This window comes from Haliaeetus albicilla, chromosome 5 (genome assembly GCF_947461875.1).
Source record: "Haliaeetus albicilla chromosome 5, bHalAlb1.1, whole genome shotgun sequence".
Taxonomy (NCBI): domain Eukaryota; kingdom Metazoa; phylum Chordata; class Aves; order Accipitriformes; family Accipitridae; genus Haliaeetus; species Haliaeetus albicilla.
Window position 1 is genome coordinate 24,535,161 of NC_091487.1, and position 13,680 is coordinate 24,548,840.

General features: G+C 41.2%; 1 protein-coding gene across 32 annotated transcripts in view; it reads right to left on the reverse strand.

Moving 5' to 3' along the window:
• The window catches only part of NRXN3 (neurexin 3), a 1,027,863-nt gene that overhangs the window by 703,631 nt on the left and 310,552 nt on the right, over positions 1-13,680 (reverse strand). For all 32 annotated transcript variants that reach the window (XR_011324711.1, XR_011324710.1, XM_069783753.1 and 29 more), the window contains 2 exons: positions 8,132-8,570; positions 2,664-3,047 (listed from right to left, as the gene is read on the reverse strand). Coding sequence is in view for 30 of the 32 variants with exons in the window: in XM_069783753.1 (XP_069639854.1) it covers positions 2,664-3,047; positions 8,132-8,570 (823 nt within the window). In the remaining 2 variants the exon portion in view is untranslated. The remainder of the gene's footprint in view (positions 1-2,663; positions 3,048-8,131; positions 8,571-13,680) is intronic.

A 13,680-nucleotide genomic window follows, 5' to 3' on the forward strand; every position in this document is an offset into this window, starting at 1 on the left:
GTCCCCTTATGCACCAGCCCGGCTCCCCCCAGTCCTGTGGCAGCTCTTTAGTCACTATGCAGAAGTGCCACTGTGGCATGGCAGCCTCTCTCACTTTGATTCCCTTCCCAGTCTCCATCTCAAGTTTTTTCCTTCCAACAGCATTTGGATCACAGGTCAGCTGAAGTCAGGACTTGCAATAATCCTTGGCTGTCAGACCATAAGAATGAAAAATATCATTGGTAGCCTGCAATACTTTTGCTCACGGAGGCAAAATAACTGTGCACTAATGCAGTCATCTGATATCAAGTAGTTGTATCAGAGCAGTATGAGACTGCTATGTAACACCACAATAAATGTAGCAGTCAAACACACTTCAGTCTGCACAATTTTTTTTTGTGTATCTAGTCTACAAGTATTTATTCCCTGTAAGCTGCTTCTCATGTTGCCAAAGAACGGCAGGCATGAAAGCCACGTTTTGCCTGACACTGGCCCTAAACCAGTAAGTGGTCCGTGGTTTCTAGTTACTGACAAAATGAGTTTCTCAGGATTAGGACTTCTGCATACATCTTTTATGTTGTCCTGAACTACTACATCATTGTTTTGTTAACCTTAAATACACTCTGATTCTAACACATACATATTAGGACCTCAAGTTTCTACAGTGGTAGTGCATTCATTCATGTATCTTTCTTATTCACACTGATGCTGTCCAGAGCATGGCCAACTTACGGATCTCAGACCAGACTTGAGATTCATTTCTCCTAAATTCAAATGCTTACATGCCCTTAACCTACTGATCTCTTTTCACTGATAATAAAAGGAGTAAAAGCCAACACCACAGATATCTAAAGGTACATGAGATGAATCCTCTTCTTTATGTTATTGGTTAGCTTTGGATTCTCTTCTGAGAGCCAGATCCAGGAGATGGACATGAGACGGAGTCCAGAAAGTCCTGAATCACAGAGCTGGTCACTCCTAATACTACATAAAGACCAAGGGCAAGCATAACTGCAATTTTGTGGGGGAACAATGCATTTATGGTAGCACTTCTTTTTGTCATGTCTGTCCAAAACCTAATCACACAACAATTGGCCAAAACAATTCCGAAGGCTGTGGCTGAGAAAACCTCTGATATTTTCCTGAATGCTCAAATTCGATGTAGTCTATAAGAGAGAACTGCTGAGCTGACATTGGCATAGTCAATGCCCATGAATCTTACATTTTCACCCATGTCCTCACAGCACGGATGGCAGTGTTGATGCTTCAGCTGGTTTAAGGACTGTTTAAGGACCACTGGCAATTAACTACTATTGCTGCTTAGGGCTGCATGCTACAAATTGTTGGCTGTGAGAAGCTTTATGAATGATCATAGATCTTGTGCTGTAAAACCTAAAAACCCCATTTGGTCTATAGGAAGATTTTTGGTCATTAACAAAAACTTCCTCCAAAGAAAATCCTCTGGAGAGTGAATGAATTGCAAATCTCAATTCTGCCTAATGTTTTATGCATTGTACCTAACTTTCATGTTCTTTCTCATAAGTGGCATGGTACTGTGATCAATATTAAAAAATGCATAGGGGGAACACTGCATGGGAAGGGAGCTTCTCAAATATTTATGGCAGAAGCTCAAAAATATCCGAATTTCCAATTCTAAGACACGTACTATAATCGTTAGGCCATGGTGCCTATTAAGGTAACAGAAAGAAGGTGCTGAAAGCCCTGAGACTCTGCTAACGGTTTACAGTTAATTCTTGGGTGTATTGTGAGTGCAGTTCAGCCAGAATTCAGTGCTAATGGCCAAATATTAACAGAAAGATTGGTTTCAATATAAGAAAAACACCCTCTAGGGAGTATTTTCTTTTCTAAGTGATCTTAGCCCCATCTTTTTTTATCTAAAACCACTCACCTAACTAATTCTGAGGGTGGCACCAGCACAATAGGGATAACAACAATTAATGGAACCACCTGGTAATTGAGAAATATATAACTTGGATATCTTAAATTAGTAAATTCCTTTCCATGTGGCCTAGAACACATATGTTTTGCCTGCCTGTACCAGCGTTACTTGTGCCTCATAACTCCAATCATGTGTCTTTAAATTACCAGTCAGAATGAGTAAGAATAAGATGCAGAGAACCTCCCACCATCTCCTACAGATTTCCCTTATCAGAGGTGAACTTGGAGACATGTTGCTATTAACAGTATCTCATTAGCTGGCTTCACCCATAAACAGCCATCAAGGAAATCCTACCATGCAAAAAAGAGGAAGACTAGACAGAACCGGAATACATCATCTGTCCTATGCAAGAAAAATCTCCATAACTCAAGTTCACACTTGGTACTGTTTCCAGTCACTTGCCTGAGACTTCTCACATGCAGCAGCATTTTCTGCCTTAGGAGACAAACCATACTTAGCCAAAGAAACTCGGGAACCTGAAGACAAGGTCTTCAGAAGGCTTAGGGAGTGAAGTGGCAGGTGAAGAAGGTAAACTCGTGAAATGAAGGTGGAAAAGACTGCAAGGAAACAATCAGAGAAGAAATCTTTCCTACTGTGGAGACTGGAACTTAGCATTGGGAAGACCAACAAGGGAGGGGAAAGTCTCATGGAAACACTGGATTTTGTTCTAGTTCTCTTGCACACCTTCAGTTCTGTGTAACTGAGGTCAGAAAACTCAGCTTACCTCGCTCACATGTTCTACCCCAATAGCCGGTGCCAGTGCAGTCACAAATGAAGCGGTTCCAGCCATCCTTGCAGACTGCATTATTCTTACACGGGTAGCTGTCGCACTGCTTGGTGCTGAGGCGGGAGCAGGAGGACTTGACTCCTGCGGCATTCTGTGCCTCTGCCAGCTGCCGAATGTTCTTGCTTCTTCCATCAATGAACAAGTCTCGGATACAGCCGACGTAGCCATAATTCAGCATTGCTGTCCAGAGCTCTGTGGGAAGGATGAGTCCTGCCCGGTTCTCAGGCAGCCCACCAAGGTACATGTCGCCTTCCAGATCTAGGATCTCACTCTCCCCACTAGCAGTGAATGGAGTGCGTCTGCTGTTCACTGATATAGTACCTAAATGAGGAGGACAAGGACAAATCAATGCTTTCACTTACAGCCTCAGTCTGGTTCATTTTTTTCCAATAACTGAGGGATGTTTAAGGTTCAGTTCAGGACAGTGAAGATTCCTCCTGACCCAAATGCACTCCTAACAGAGACAGTGTCTCCCACACACCTCCCTCTCCTCTTGAACCACAGGCCATAAACATTTCCACATGTCTGTATCCCAACTTGCATTATAAGGTCACAAGCATAACAATGCAATGGCTAAATAATAACATATAAAAACTGAGCATTATTCAATGGTATTCATCCAGCAAAGCAAAGACTTACTGAGAACATACAGTAGTTTGATGGTATCAGAACTGGAGAGAAAAAAGATAAGTAAAAGCGTATTAATTCACACTACATAGCCCTTCCAGAAAACACTTCATCAGTACCTCCAAAGCTGGACCTTTATGATGGAACTAAATAGACCCTCATCAAGTTTGTAGACGACATCAAATTGGGGAGAATGGTTGATGCGTTGGAGGAAGCACAGGGCTACCATTCACAGTGACCTTTACAAGGTGGAGCAAAGGACTGATAGAAATGTTTGATGTAAATCAACAACAATAAATACAAAGTCCTACACCTGGAGCAGGACAACCTCACACATAAGTACAGGCTGGAGACCAGCTGGCTAAGGAGCAACTCTGCAGAAAAGGACCTGAGGATATGGCAGACAACAATTTGAGTATGAGTCACCAGTGTGCACTTGCAGTGACGAGAGACACTGATCACAGGTTGCAGCAAAGGAAACTCCAACTCCATAGAAAGGAACATTTTTGACCATGAGAGTGGTCAAACATGGGAATGGAAACATCAGAGAGGTTGTGGAATCACCATCCTGCAGGCGTTCAAAACAAAAGGACACAACCCTGAAGAAAGCCTAGATTTCAGCAGAGTTTGGACTAGAAATTTCCAGAAGTTTGTTCCAAAAGAAATTATTCCATGGTTTTACAAAGAAAGTTAAGTATTCTAACTTCCATTTTACAAACAGGAAAACTGAGGTAGAGAAAGATAAAGGTTATCTCTGAAGAACAGTTAGTATTAAAACTGTAGTAGCTTCCATATGCTCCAAGCAAGATGTGGCATACTGCACCGAGGCCATTCCCATATATTTCAAGAAATTGTCCAAGCACATAAAATAATCAGAACATATAATACAGAAATATAATCAGAACACATGAAACAGCTACAAAGAAATGAAGTGACTTATTTAAGGTCAGACCGTGCATCCAAAGAAAAACAGGGAACATAACACAGGTCTCGCATCCCAGAGCAGTGAACTCTTCAGAAGAGCATTCAGCAGCTTTCGTGATAGGGACATCTGCCCACAAGACACTCGGCTAAAAATCATCAATTCACCCTCCCTGGCTATAAATCATCGCATCCAATTGCCTTGTCATTAAGATAGTCTGTCCTCAGAGACAACTATCCAAGCTTTAAGATTAATTCCACATCATTGCATTTTTATCATACACCCCTACGATAAGGTGGGAGAGTTTAGTTAATAGCTAGCTCTCGTCTGTGTCTCTGTGAGAAAGTGCAGTCGTGTACACATGCTTTTTCTTTAGTTGTAATACATGTCTTCTTAGAGAACAGCTTGTAGAGAACAGGCACAAGGTATTTCATGTGTGTGATGTTCAGTAATAATCTAGGAATAATGTCAGAGGTAGCAGAGTGCCAGAAGCAACAGAGGTGTTACAAATTAAAGGCTCAAAGAGAACCACAGTTATTTGATGAATCATTTTGTAAAAACAAGCTGCAGCACAGCAGACATTCTCCCTTTTACTAAGTAAGAAAAGAGAAGATGTGACAATACACCTACAGTCATAAAGGCAGCATGCCACAGAGCCACAGGATCACAGCCCCCCTTCCAGCATCTCTGCTGTTACTCCTCAAAAGCAGCATGTGGAGTACATATTACGCAAAAGACTAGAACAAACCAAAATACTGGAGGGCTGAGCTCCAGACAGCTGCTACTATGGAGAAAACAACCACCAGCTGTAAAATCCAGAAAAGTAAAAAAAAAAAAACCACCCCCCCCACCCCCCCACCCCAAAAAAAAACCCAAAAAACAAAAGAGAAGAAATACTGGAATACTGGATACCAAGGAGAAGTGTAAAACCTGGAGAAAGAGCATGAGATGATGAAAGGAAATAGGCTACACAGCAGCCTAAACTTTCTGCCAGTTTTTTGTACCCTGCAACTATTCCTGTAAGGAGATGGTACTAGCTCAGATGCACAGCACTTTTAAGACCAAGCTGCTGAGATGGAGAAATTCTGAATTGACCCTCGGAAGGAGCAGTCACATCCCATGTTTTCAACTCTGTTTAGGTACATCAAATCCCATCTTGAGAAATCAGAAGCATCTAAGCATCTCCTTTCCAGTCCCTTAGGCACTTCATGCAGGGCTAAAGAACAAACAGACCAAAAGACCCCAGTTACTGAGGGCAGAGCTGGTAATACAAAGCAGTGCACTGATGCAACCATAGACCAAACCTTCCAGTAAGATTTTTAGTGTCTGAGTGGGTGTTTTGTAGCCAATGACCAGCCGAAAACATTGTCTTGTGTAACGTGCTCAGTGTTCCCCAGCTAGAAACCGTGACAGGTTTTGTGGACACTTTGTAGGAGCTTTCCCCAAAGACAGAAAGGTTACAGGATGCTAGGTGTCCACGTCCACACTGTCAGCTTCTGTCAGAGTAGAGAGAAAAAACAGTTTTTGTTGCTTTGGCAGCCAACACAGACCAAAGCATACACAAAGCCTAAGGTGACTAGAGATGCCAGAGGTTATTTGAGCATGACTGCCATGCTTCCCCAGCATTTGTGCTCCTGCCTTAGTACATTGCAGTAGGAAGTATTTGGATTTTTAGGTTATTTTACTAAGCTCAGCGAACCTGAACTTTTGGACTGTTACAGAAATGGGAAGAAGGAGAGAGATGACACCTAATAAAGGCCTGGTTGCTTTAGTAATGAGAATCAGAACCTCTAGGTCACTAGCTCATTAAACCCAAATGGCTGTTTTGTAGCCTACGTTGAGTTAAGTTCATTATTTCAGTTCAGTTTCTAGATGACAGGCATCCACATTTGAAAAAAAAAAAAATCTCCAAGGTATAACTATTCTCTGGTCCCTATTGGGAGAAAAGCCAAGGACTAAACAAGGAGAGATCCTGAACTTCCTTCTCACACCTACCAAAAGTGTCACTGGATAAAAGTGTGTGATGCTTGCTAAAGGTATGGTGTGAAGAAATCAATACCAGTATCCTGGTTTTCTGGGGAGAACAGACATCAGTCACTAGGACCATTAACCCAGTACTCGTTGTCAGCAGAAAATGCAATTAAGAAAAAAAGGCGGGGGGGGAGAGATAGAGAAAAGACAAGAACATACAAATGTGTTCGTTCTCGTTGAGCAAAGTGCTTTTACTTCAAAATGTTATCTCTAATCAGTGTCCAGAACATCACAAACCTCCCTGCCAGACGACAAACAAGTCAGTCCTACAGTTTTATCCACCAAGTAGAAATGCCGTCTGTCATACCCTCCTAGTCCAAATGAATGTGTGTCCCTCTTCCTAGGTTTTTACAAACTTTCTTAGCAGAGAGCTTAGTGTCATTTCTGTTTCTTCTCCTTCTGCAGCTATCTCTCCAGGGACCACATAGTCCCCAAGTGAGCAAGCAAAACTGAAGGCAGTACTGAATGCCACTAATTGAGTTTATCGTTGGAAGTTAATTAAATTTTAGCAATTCTAAAGAAATCAAAGGTCCATTTATTTATTTATAGCTTCCTTTATAAAATGTTCCTATTAATGTCTTCAGGAGATAGCAATATATAACCACACATACTAAGTCCTAGTAGAGCACCATGCCAAATACAAAGAAACTTCTCACATCATCAAAGAAAAAACTAGCTTCAGGCAAAGACCTGTTCAAACAGCTAGGCTTTGCATGGTATCTACAAGTCAGCTTTTTTGAAAACTCAAGGGAAGCAAATTCTAGCACTGCATTCTCTCTACTGCTGGCATTCAGCAACTGGAAACATAAAATTAGGGACCTAAAGCTATCATCTGGAGATCACCAGACAAATCCCAAATCCACTTGCAAATGTAAGCAAAATTCCCTTTGAAGGGATATACAGCCAGGCTTTGAGATCCCAACGGCTCAGGAAGAATTCAAGTACAATTGTTCACATATTCTCAAGATGATGTTACAGTATTTGATGATTTTGTTTCCTTACACAATTTCAGCGTACATCATGAGTATGTCAGCTTGATATTCAGCACTAGAAACAAACAAAATACTGCTTGGTAATTGCATGGTAGGTGTATTATTAGAAATAAATTAAAACACATTTTTGAAAATGAGAAGCTGCGAGGAAGAAAAGGAACATCCACTGAATGCTGACTCGGATATTAAGACTAGAATTTGGCATCCAAGAGAGAGTAAAGAAACCTAGCTGAAAGCTCCAAGATACTAAAGGAAACAGAATAGGATGAAATGTTGATTTGTTGCCATAATTTTGTCACTGGTTGTGCCCATTACTTCTATTTTCTTCATGACAAGATCCCAAACCCTTCCTCTTTAAAGACACAAGATCCAGAAAAAGATGGTAATATTAGGTCACAGCAATAAGTTTTCATTTGGTTTCTGCTAAGTTTCTTTTTGAACAGAAACCCAAAGTAGATCAGTGAGAATTTCTCAAACCAACAACGAAATAACAATGGTTCTGAAGGATCTTAAACCTTACCGTGGCCTACAAAGAAGTCATCACTATAATTATGTATGAAATTGCCAAGATAGGTCTAGAATATCTGAAGATTATGAATAAACTATTAACAGACTGCCTCTGTGATGTGCTATCCAAAGTTCACACTAAATATTTAATAAAAACCTAGCCATTCACATCTTTGCTTTGCTGGATAAACATCACTGGAGTAACACTAAGTTTTTGTAAGTAGGTGACTCATATCTAACATGTTTTGAAGGTTCTGAGAATTAATACACAGCCCTAGGTCTGGATCTGAGAGGTAAATCTACTTAAGAAAAAGACATCACTCTACCTGATCTTCCATCTCGTTGAATATCCACATGATACCACTCTCCATCATTGGCTTTCTTCTGGGTTGCCTTGACTTTAATGGTTCCAGAGCCCATGTCCAGCAGCAAGTAGAGGTTCCCGTCTAGTAGCTCAACTGCAAAGAAGTCTACCTTTGTATTTTTCTGGCTCCTGGCATCTTTCCTCTCCTGAGGCTTGCCATGGGTGAAAAGGATCAGTCCATTGGGTTCAGTGGTTCGGAAATCAAATGAGATGGAGCCCATCCTTTTGGTATTCCATTTAGGCAGACTAATATAGGCCTCAGGTGTCTCAAAGCTGATGGGATCCAGTGTAGCCACATTCTCACATATGAATTTCACTTCCCCGTAGATCTTCATCTTAGTATCACCAATCCGTGCCAAGCGAGACAGCTCCAGACGAATGTCGTTATTCTTATAAACAACCTGCCAGACACAAGGAAAAACATCATACATCAATCCTGCATACAATACAAATACCCCAATTACTTTCAGCCATGGGAGATAAACTTCTCCCAAAAGGCAGTGGGGAGCAGAAAGGAGACCATGCGAGAGTCTGACATGATGACAGAGGGAGAGAGCACAACCAGCAGTGTGTATAGAAGTGACAGCAATGGGTACTTTTTGATGACTATAGATCAGATAAGCAGGCAGAAGAGAACATTTAACTGAAGGACAGTGAGAACAATTAACTCTACCACAGGCCCACTCTGCTGTAAAAGCTTTTGTACATAAAATACAGTGTGTGTCTGGTATCATGCTGTTATATTTGCATAAATCCCACACAAAATACATAACAAAGTGTAACCTCCATGTCCATCTCTGCTAGCCACAGCAGGGAACTCTGTACCACCACTGTCATTTCTCTATTATTTCTATAAGTCCACTTAACTACTAGGAGAGAGATGCAAAAAAATTTAAGCAAGTTGCTGTGAACTGTTGGTGATTGCGCTCTGGCTCCTAAAGAGCTACAGGGAAAACCAAAGACTTAAAATTTCTCTGACCAAGAAATCTTAGATCACTACAGGCACAAACTTGCTATGGAGGTATCTGCATAGCTTACCCTCGCCTCAAGAAACGTATGCACTCTGCGCTAACACATAAAAGCCTGTACGTATTCAGTGCCTGGACTCTTACTCTCTCTGGGTTAAGGACCAGAACTCTGGCCTCTGTGTTGCTACATGGATAGAAATTAGCCAAGCGTCCCAAACAGGCAAGCACTCCTGAGCACACCTGGCTTGCTCAGGAGTCCAGACCTCCTGCCCTTCTCTTTCTCATAGGTACAGAATTAATGCCTTGCGAAGAGGACTCCTCTCTGCCCCATGTCATTCTCACAGAGGCAGGAACTGGAGAAGGCACAAAACTGAGATGTTTGTAAACTATACTTTCTCTCAACTGCCTTTTGTGCTTCCTAAACCCAGGGCTGGCACATACAACACGCAAAAGCATTTCTGCAACTAGCGCAAATTTGATTGAATTCCTATTCTGCAACACGACTGAAGACTGATTTCTTCTAAGGAGTTATCACTTTAAAATACTTTTTGTCTATTACATATAGCATATATGTACACACACATTTGATTTCTGCTTTCAAAATGCTATGAGGATGCATTGCCAGCAAATTGCTATGAAAAGAGAAGAGAAAGGAGATATGCACAGTTAATTCTACAAATAGGAGAGGAAGGTCAGAAATGAGCATGCAGCAGTATTAAAAGGCAAACGAAAGACAGAATGAGGGATAAGCTTCCAAAGTAGGTGACCTCAGGATGAAAAATAAATGAAATCACATTCAACACATTTGTAGCAAGCAAAGAATTTCCAGCTTTCACTAAGCATTAAAGGAGAATTTCCCCAGTGCAGCCAGCACAGCATCAGATTTTCCTGTTGCAAAGGCAAAATACCCTACATGAGAGTGAAAGGAGAAGCCAGCTGTCAATTCCCATTTGGCATCATGGCACAAAGCTGTAGTTCCTCCCAGCAGAGGACAGTATTGACCCACAATAGCGTGTTTTGCTCCATTTCCCAATAAAGCACTCTGCCCTCGCACGGATTTCAAAAACATCAAGTCTGTTAATATCCACAACAGGAATAAACTATATTTTCAATTTGTGGGACTGTAGTAGTTTCATTCTATGGATTAACCATGTCAAATGCTCTTGCTAGACAGACCATACACCTCCTTCCAGTGACTCAGCAAGGCTGTGCATTAAAGCCTCCCCCTCTTGCCAGGCAATGAGGTAGGTGCACCTCAGCCAGACACTAGTTCTAAGCGCTGCATGCAGTCTTGTCCCTGCATCTCAAGGAAACAGAGGAGCTGAAAGTACAGAGGAAAATAAATAGAACAATTAAGAGGATGGAGCAGGATGCTTTATGAAGATAGCCAAAAAAGGCCAGGACTCTTATATTTGGAGAGGACTGAGAAAAAATATGGTTGAGGTTTACAGAAGATGGAGAAGGTTAATGTAGAACTGCTCTTTACCAAATCTGGCAATCATAGAACCAGAGGCACTTACTGAAACTTGTAGGATATCACTTTAAAATGGATTTTTAGAAGTACTTATTTACACAGAGGGTAGTGAACTTCAAACTTGCTGCCACAGGAGGTCATGGAAGCAGGCAGCACCTGCAGGCTCAAAAAGAACCAAGAAAGATAAATGGACAGCAAGTCCACAAACTGATATTAAAGGGAAAGGGAAGAGATGGACCTTCTAATAATCCTAATCCAAAAGCAGTAGATGCTGTGGGAGCGTAAGGGGAATGCACGCACCACTGATAGTAGCCATGCTCACAGACTCTCCCTAAATGGCAGTTGCACCCGCCACTACAGGAGGCAGAATACTGGGTAAATGGATTGACTGTTCTTCAGGCCCACTAGGGCTTTTCTCATGTTCTTAAAGAATCTACATGTATAGTAGGTTGTGTATAGTCTAATCCTTGTCCCACCGCAGGGACAGCCTGGGAAAGAGGGTAATTGGAAATGGGGTCCTGTGGACAGAGTCCTTCTGCCAGCACATACATACCGGACTCCCTGACTGGTACGACTTTGGTGCAATGCTGCGTTTTTGGTTTCACCCCAGTATGGAGTTGCTTTTGTGGGCAAGAGAATGCCAGGCCTGAATGAACTGTGACTTTAATGATCCTAACGTAGGAGAACTGCCTACTAACAGTTGCTCAAACCAACACTCCTCTAAACTGTATCTTGACCCAGCCCTTCCACATATCATAGGAGCAGAAAGGGAGCAGAATACCCAACATATGATTGATGGCTGGTGCTAGGCTGTAGCTAGCTATGACTTAGCTTTCAGAAACCTCTGCAGGTAGCTGGTAGAAGGAATATGATCATATACACATAATCAGCTTCCAACTCTCAGCTAAGCCACATAAAGGTTACATCTCCCCCTTTCACGTATTTGATACTTGAGTAACAATTCCCATCTCTTCTGGGGAAACACAGCAGGTCTGTCTTTGGGTTTATTTGAGGTTTGCTGCAGACTGCCTCGTATTTCATTAGTCATACCAGTACCACAGCTGGAGAATCCTGTTGAGACAGAGACTTTCAAAGGATCTAGAGAAAATTACATGGATTTAGCTGTAACTCAGAAAGTCACTAACAATGTAGGATCTGAGAGCAAGTTTGAAAGAAAGGACCAAGAAAGCAAGCACAAAGGAAGACTTGGGGAAGAGAGAGAAATGGTGCTGAATAGATACAAGAGTTCTGAATTCAATCTTTTCAAAGAAACAGATCCACCCAAATCTGAATCTCTATTATTCAAGTGTTTGTTGTTCTACATCATTTTCTTAAAAAAACCCTCACACCCACAACCTACCTTGAGAAATTTAAAAAGCACCTGTATTTAAGGAAAAAGTACAAGTGTTCACACAGCTGACTTAAGGTGTCATTGACAGTAACATTTGGGCATCAAGATCTTGATGCATACTCAGGTACACCAGAACTCTCAGCCCTATGAACAAAAGGATAAAAATAATTCTTGGGTGTAAACCCAAGGTGAATCCTGAGGAGGAATAGAGAGACAACAGCATCTCTGGCTTGGGAAATGAAACACTAAGGCAGCTTCTGATACCTGCAGTTCAATTTTTAAACCAAACTTTCAAGAATTAAAAAAGGGAATATAATTAAATGACTGGACTGCGTGTCCCATAGTGAAGAACACTCAAATTCAGTCTGTTTAATAAGTAGAGGTTAAAGGGTGATTCGATTACAATCTATGAGTATCTGTGCAGAAAATGGAATTTGGCAATAGAGGGCTCTTCAGTCCATGTGACAGAGGAATAATGGGATCCAGGGGCTAGAAACTGAAGTTAGAGAAATTCACATTTTAAAATACTATGACTTATTTTTACATGAGAGTAATTTGCTATTGAAATAATTTACTACAGGTTATGGTGTGTTCTCTGCTACTGGCAAACTTTAAATTAAAATAGTATCTTGTCTTCTCTAAAAGACATAGTGAGACAGGAATTAATTATATAGCAAATCAGCCTAGATTATCATAATGGCTTTCTGGCCTCATAACCTATGAAACTTTGTGTTTTAATGAAATCAACAGATGCTTCAGTGCAGTTTTCCAGGACAGATGAAACACATCCTTCCCAAATGTTAAAAATGCCTGGTAAAAGAGAAGATGCTTGTCTCAGTTCTGGTCTGACTTGCCACCAGTTCTTTCAGTGAGGCTTTTTTATATGTTTGTGATCCAACCTTGCAACCTACCTTTACAAAGGAGTGTAAGTAAAAAGTCTAGGACAAAAAACTTGATTCTATAGTTCTAAATATATGAGCTTCAAGAAATAGTTTCTTAGGGAGTCACCTGCTGCAAGCCAGAGAAGAAACGTTTTCATGTTTCACTGAGGAAGCTGTATGCCAGCAGTAGAACCTATCATCTGCGTAACACTTCCTACCTTGTAATCTCATTTTGCCAGCAATCTCTGAACTAACTTGTGGGCTCTTCAGGATATACCAAACTACTGATTGAAACCCACACCTCTTTAATGCCAAATGAGGCCATGACTGATTCAGAGAGCTGTCCCTCACTAGGACATAGTCTTCTGGTGCCACTCTGGGACATGGCTTCCATAACAGCTTAGAAGTAAGCAAAGCAACGAAAGCAGTGCCCATAAATTTGTCCATTTTTATCAGATGGCTTTCTGAACAAAGCTGATCTTGCCTGTTTAAACAGACAAGCTTGAGTTCATCTCGTGTCTGATATGTGTATCAGAGAAGGTCAAGAGGCCTAAGGGAGTCAAGGAAATGATTCCTGGTACAGACATACACATCTACTTTACAGTTATTCTGGGAAGGAAGGTAGAAAAGAGAAAGGGGAAGAAAATTACTAGCAAAAGCTATGCACAGAGCATTTGAAAAGTAACCTTCATGCTTCTAATCTTAAAATCGCTTTATATTCCAAAAATGAAATTAGAACAATGAAAAAAGTGGTTTTTTTCCTTTTCCATGAGGACTGCTTCTAAACACACTTTAACAGAGGAATATTTTGACTGTTCAACACCTTTGTTTAATGAA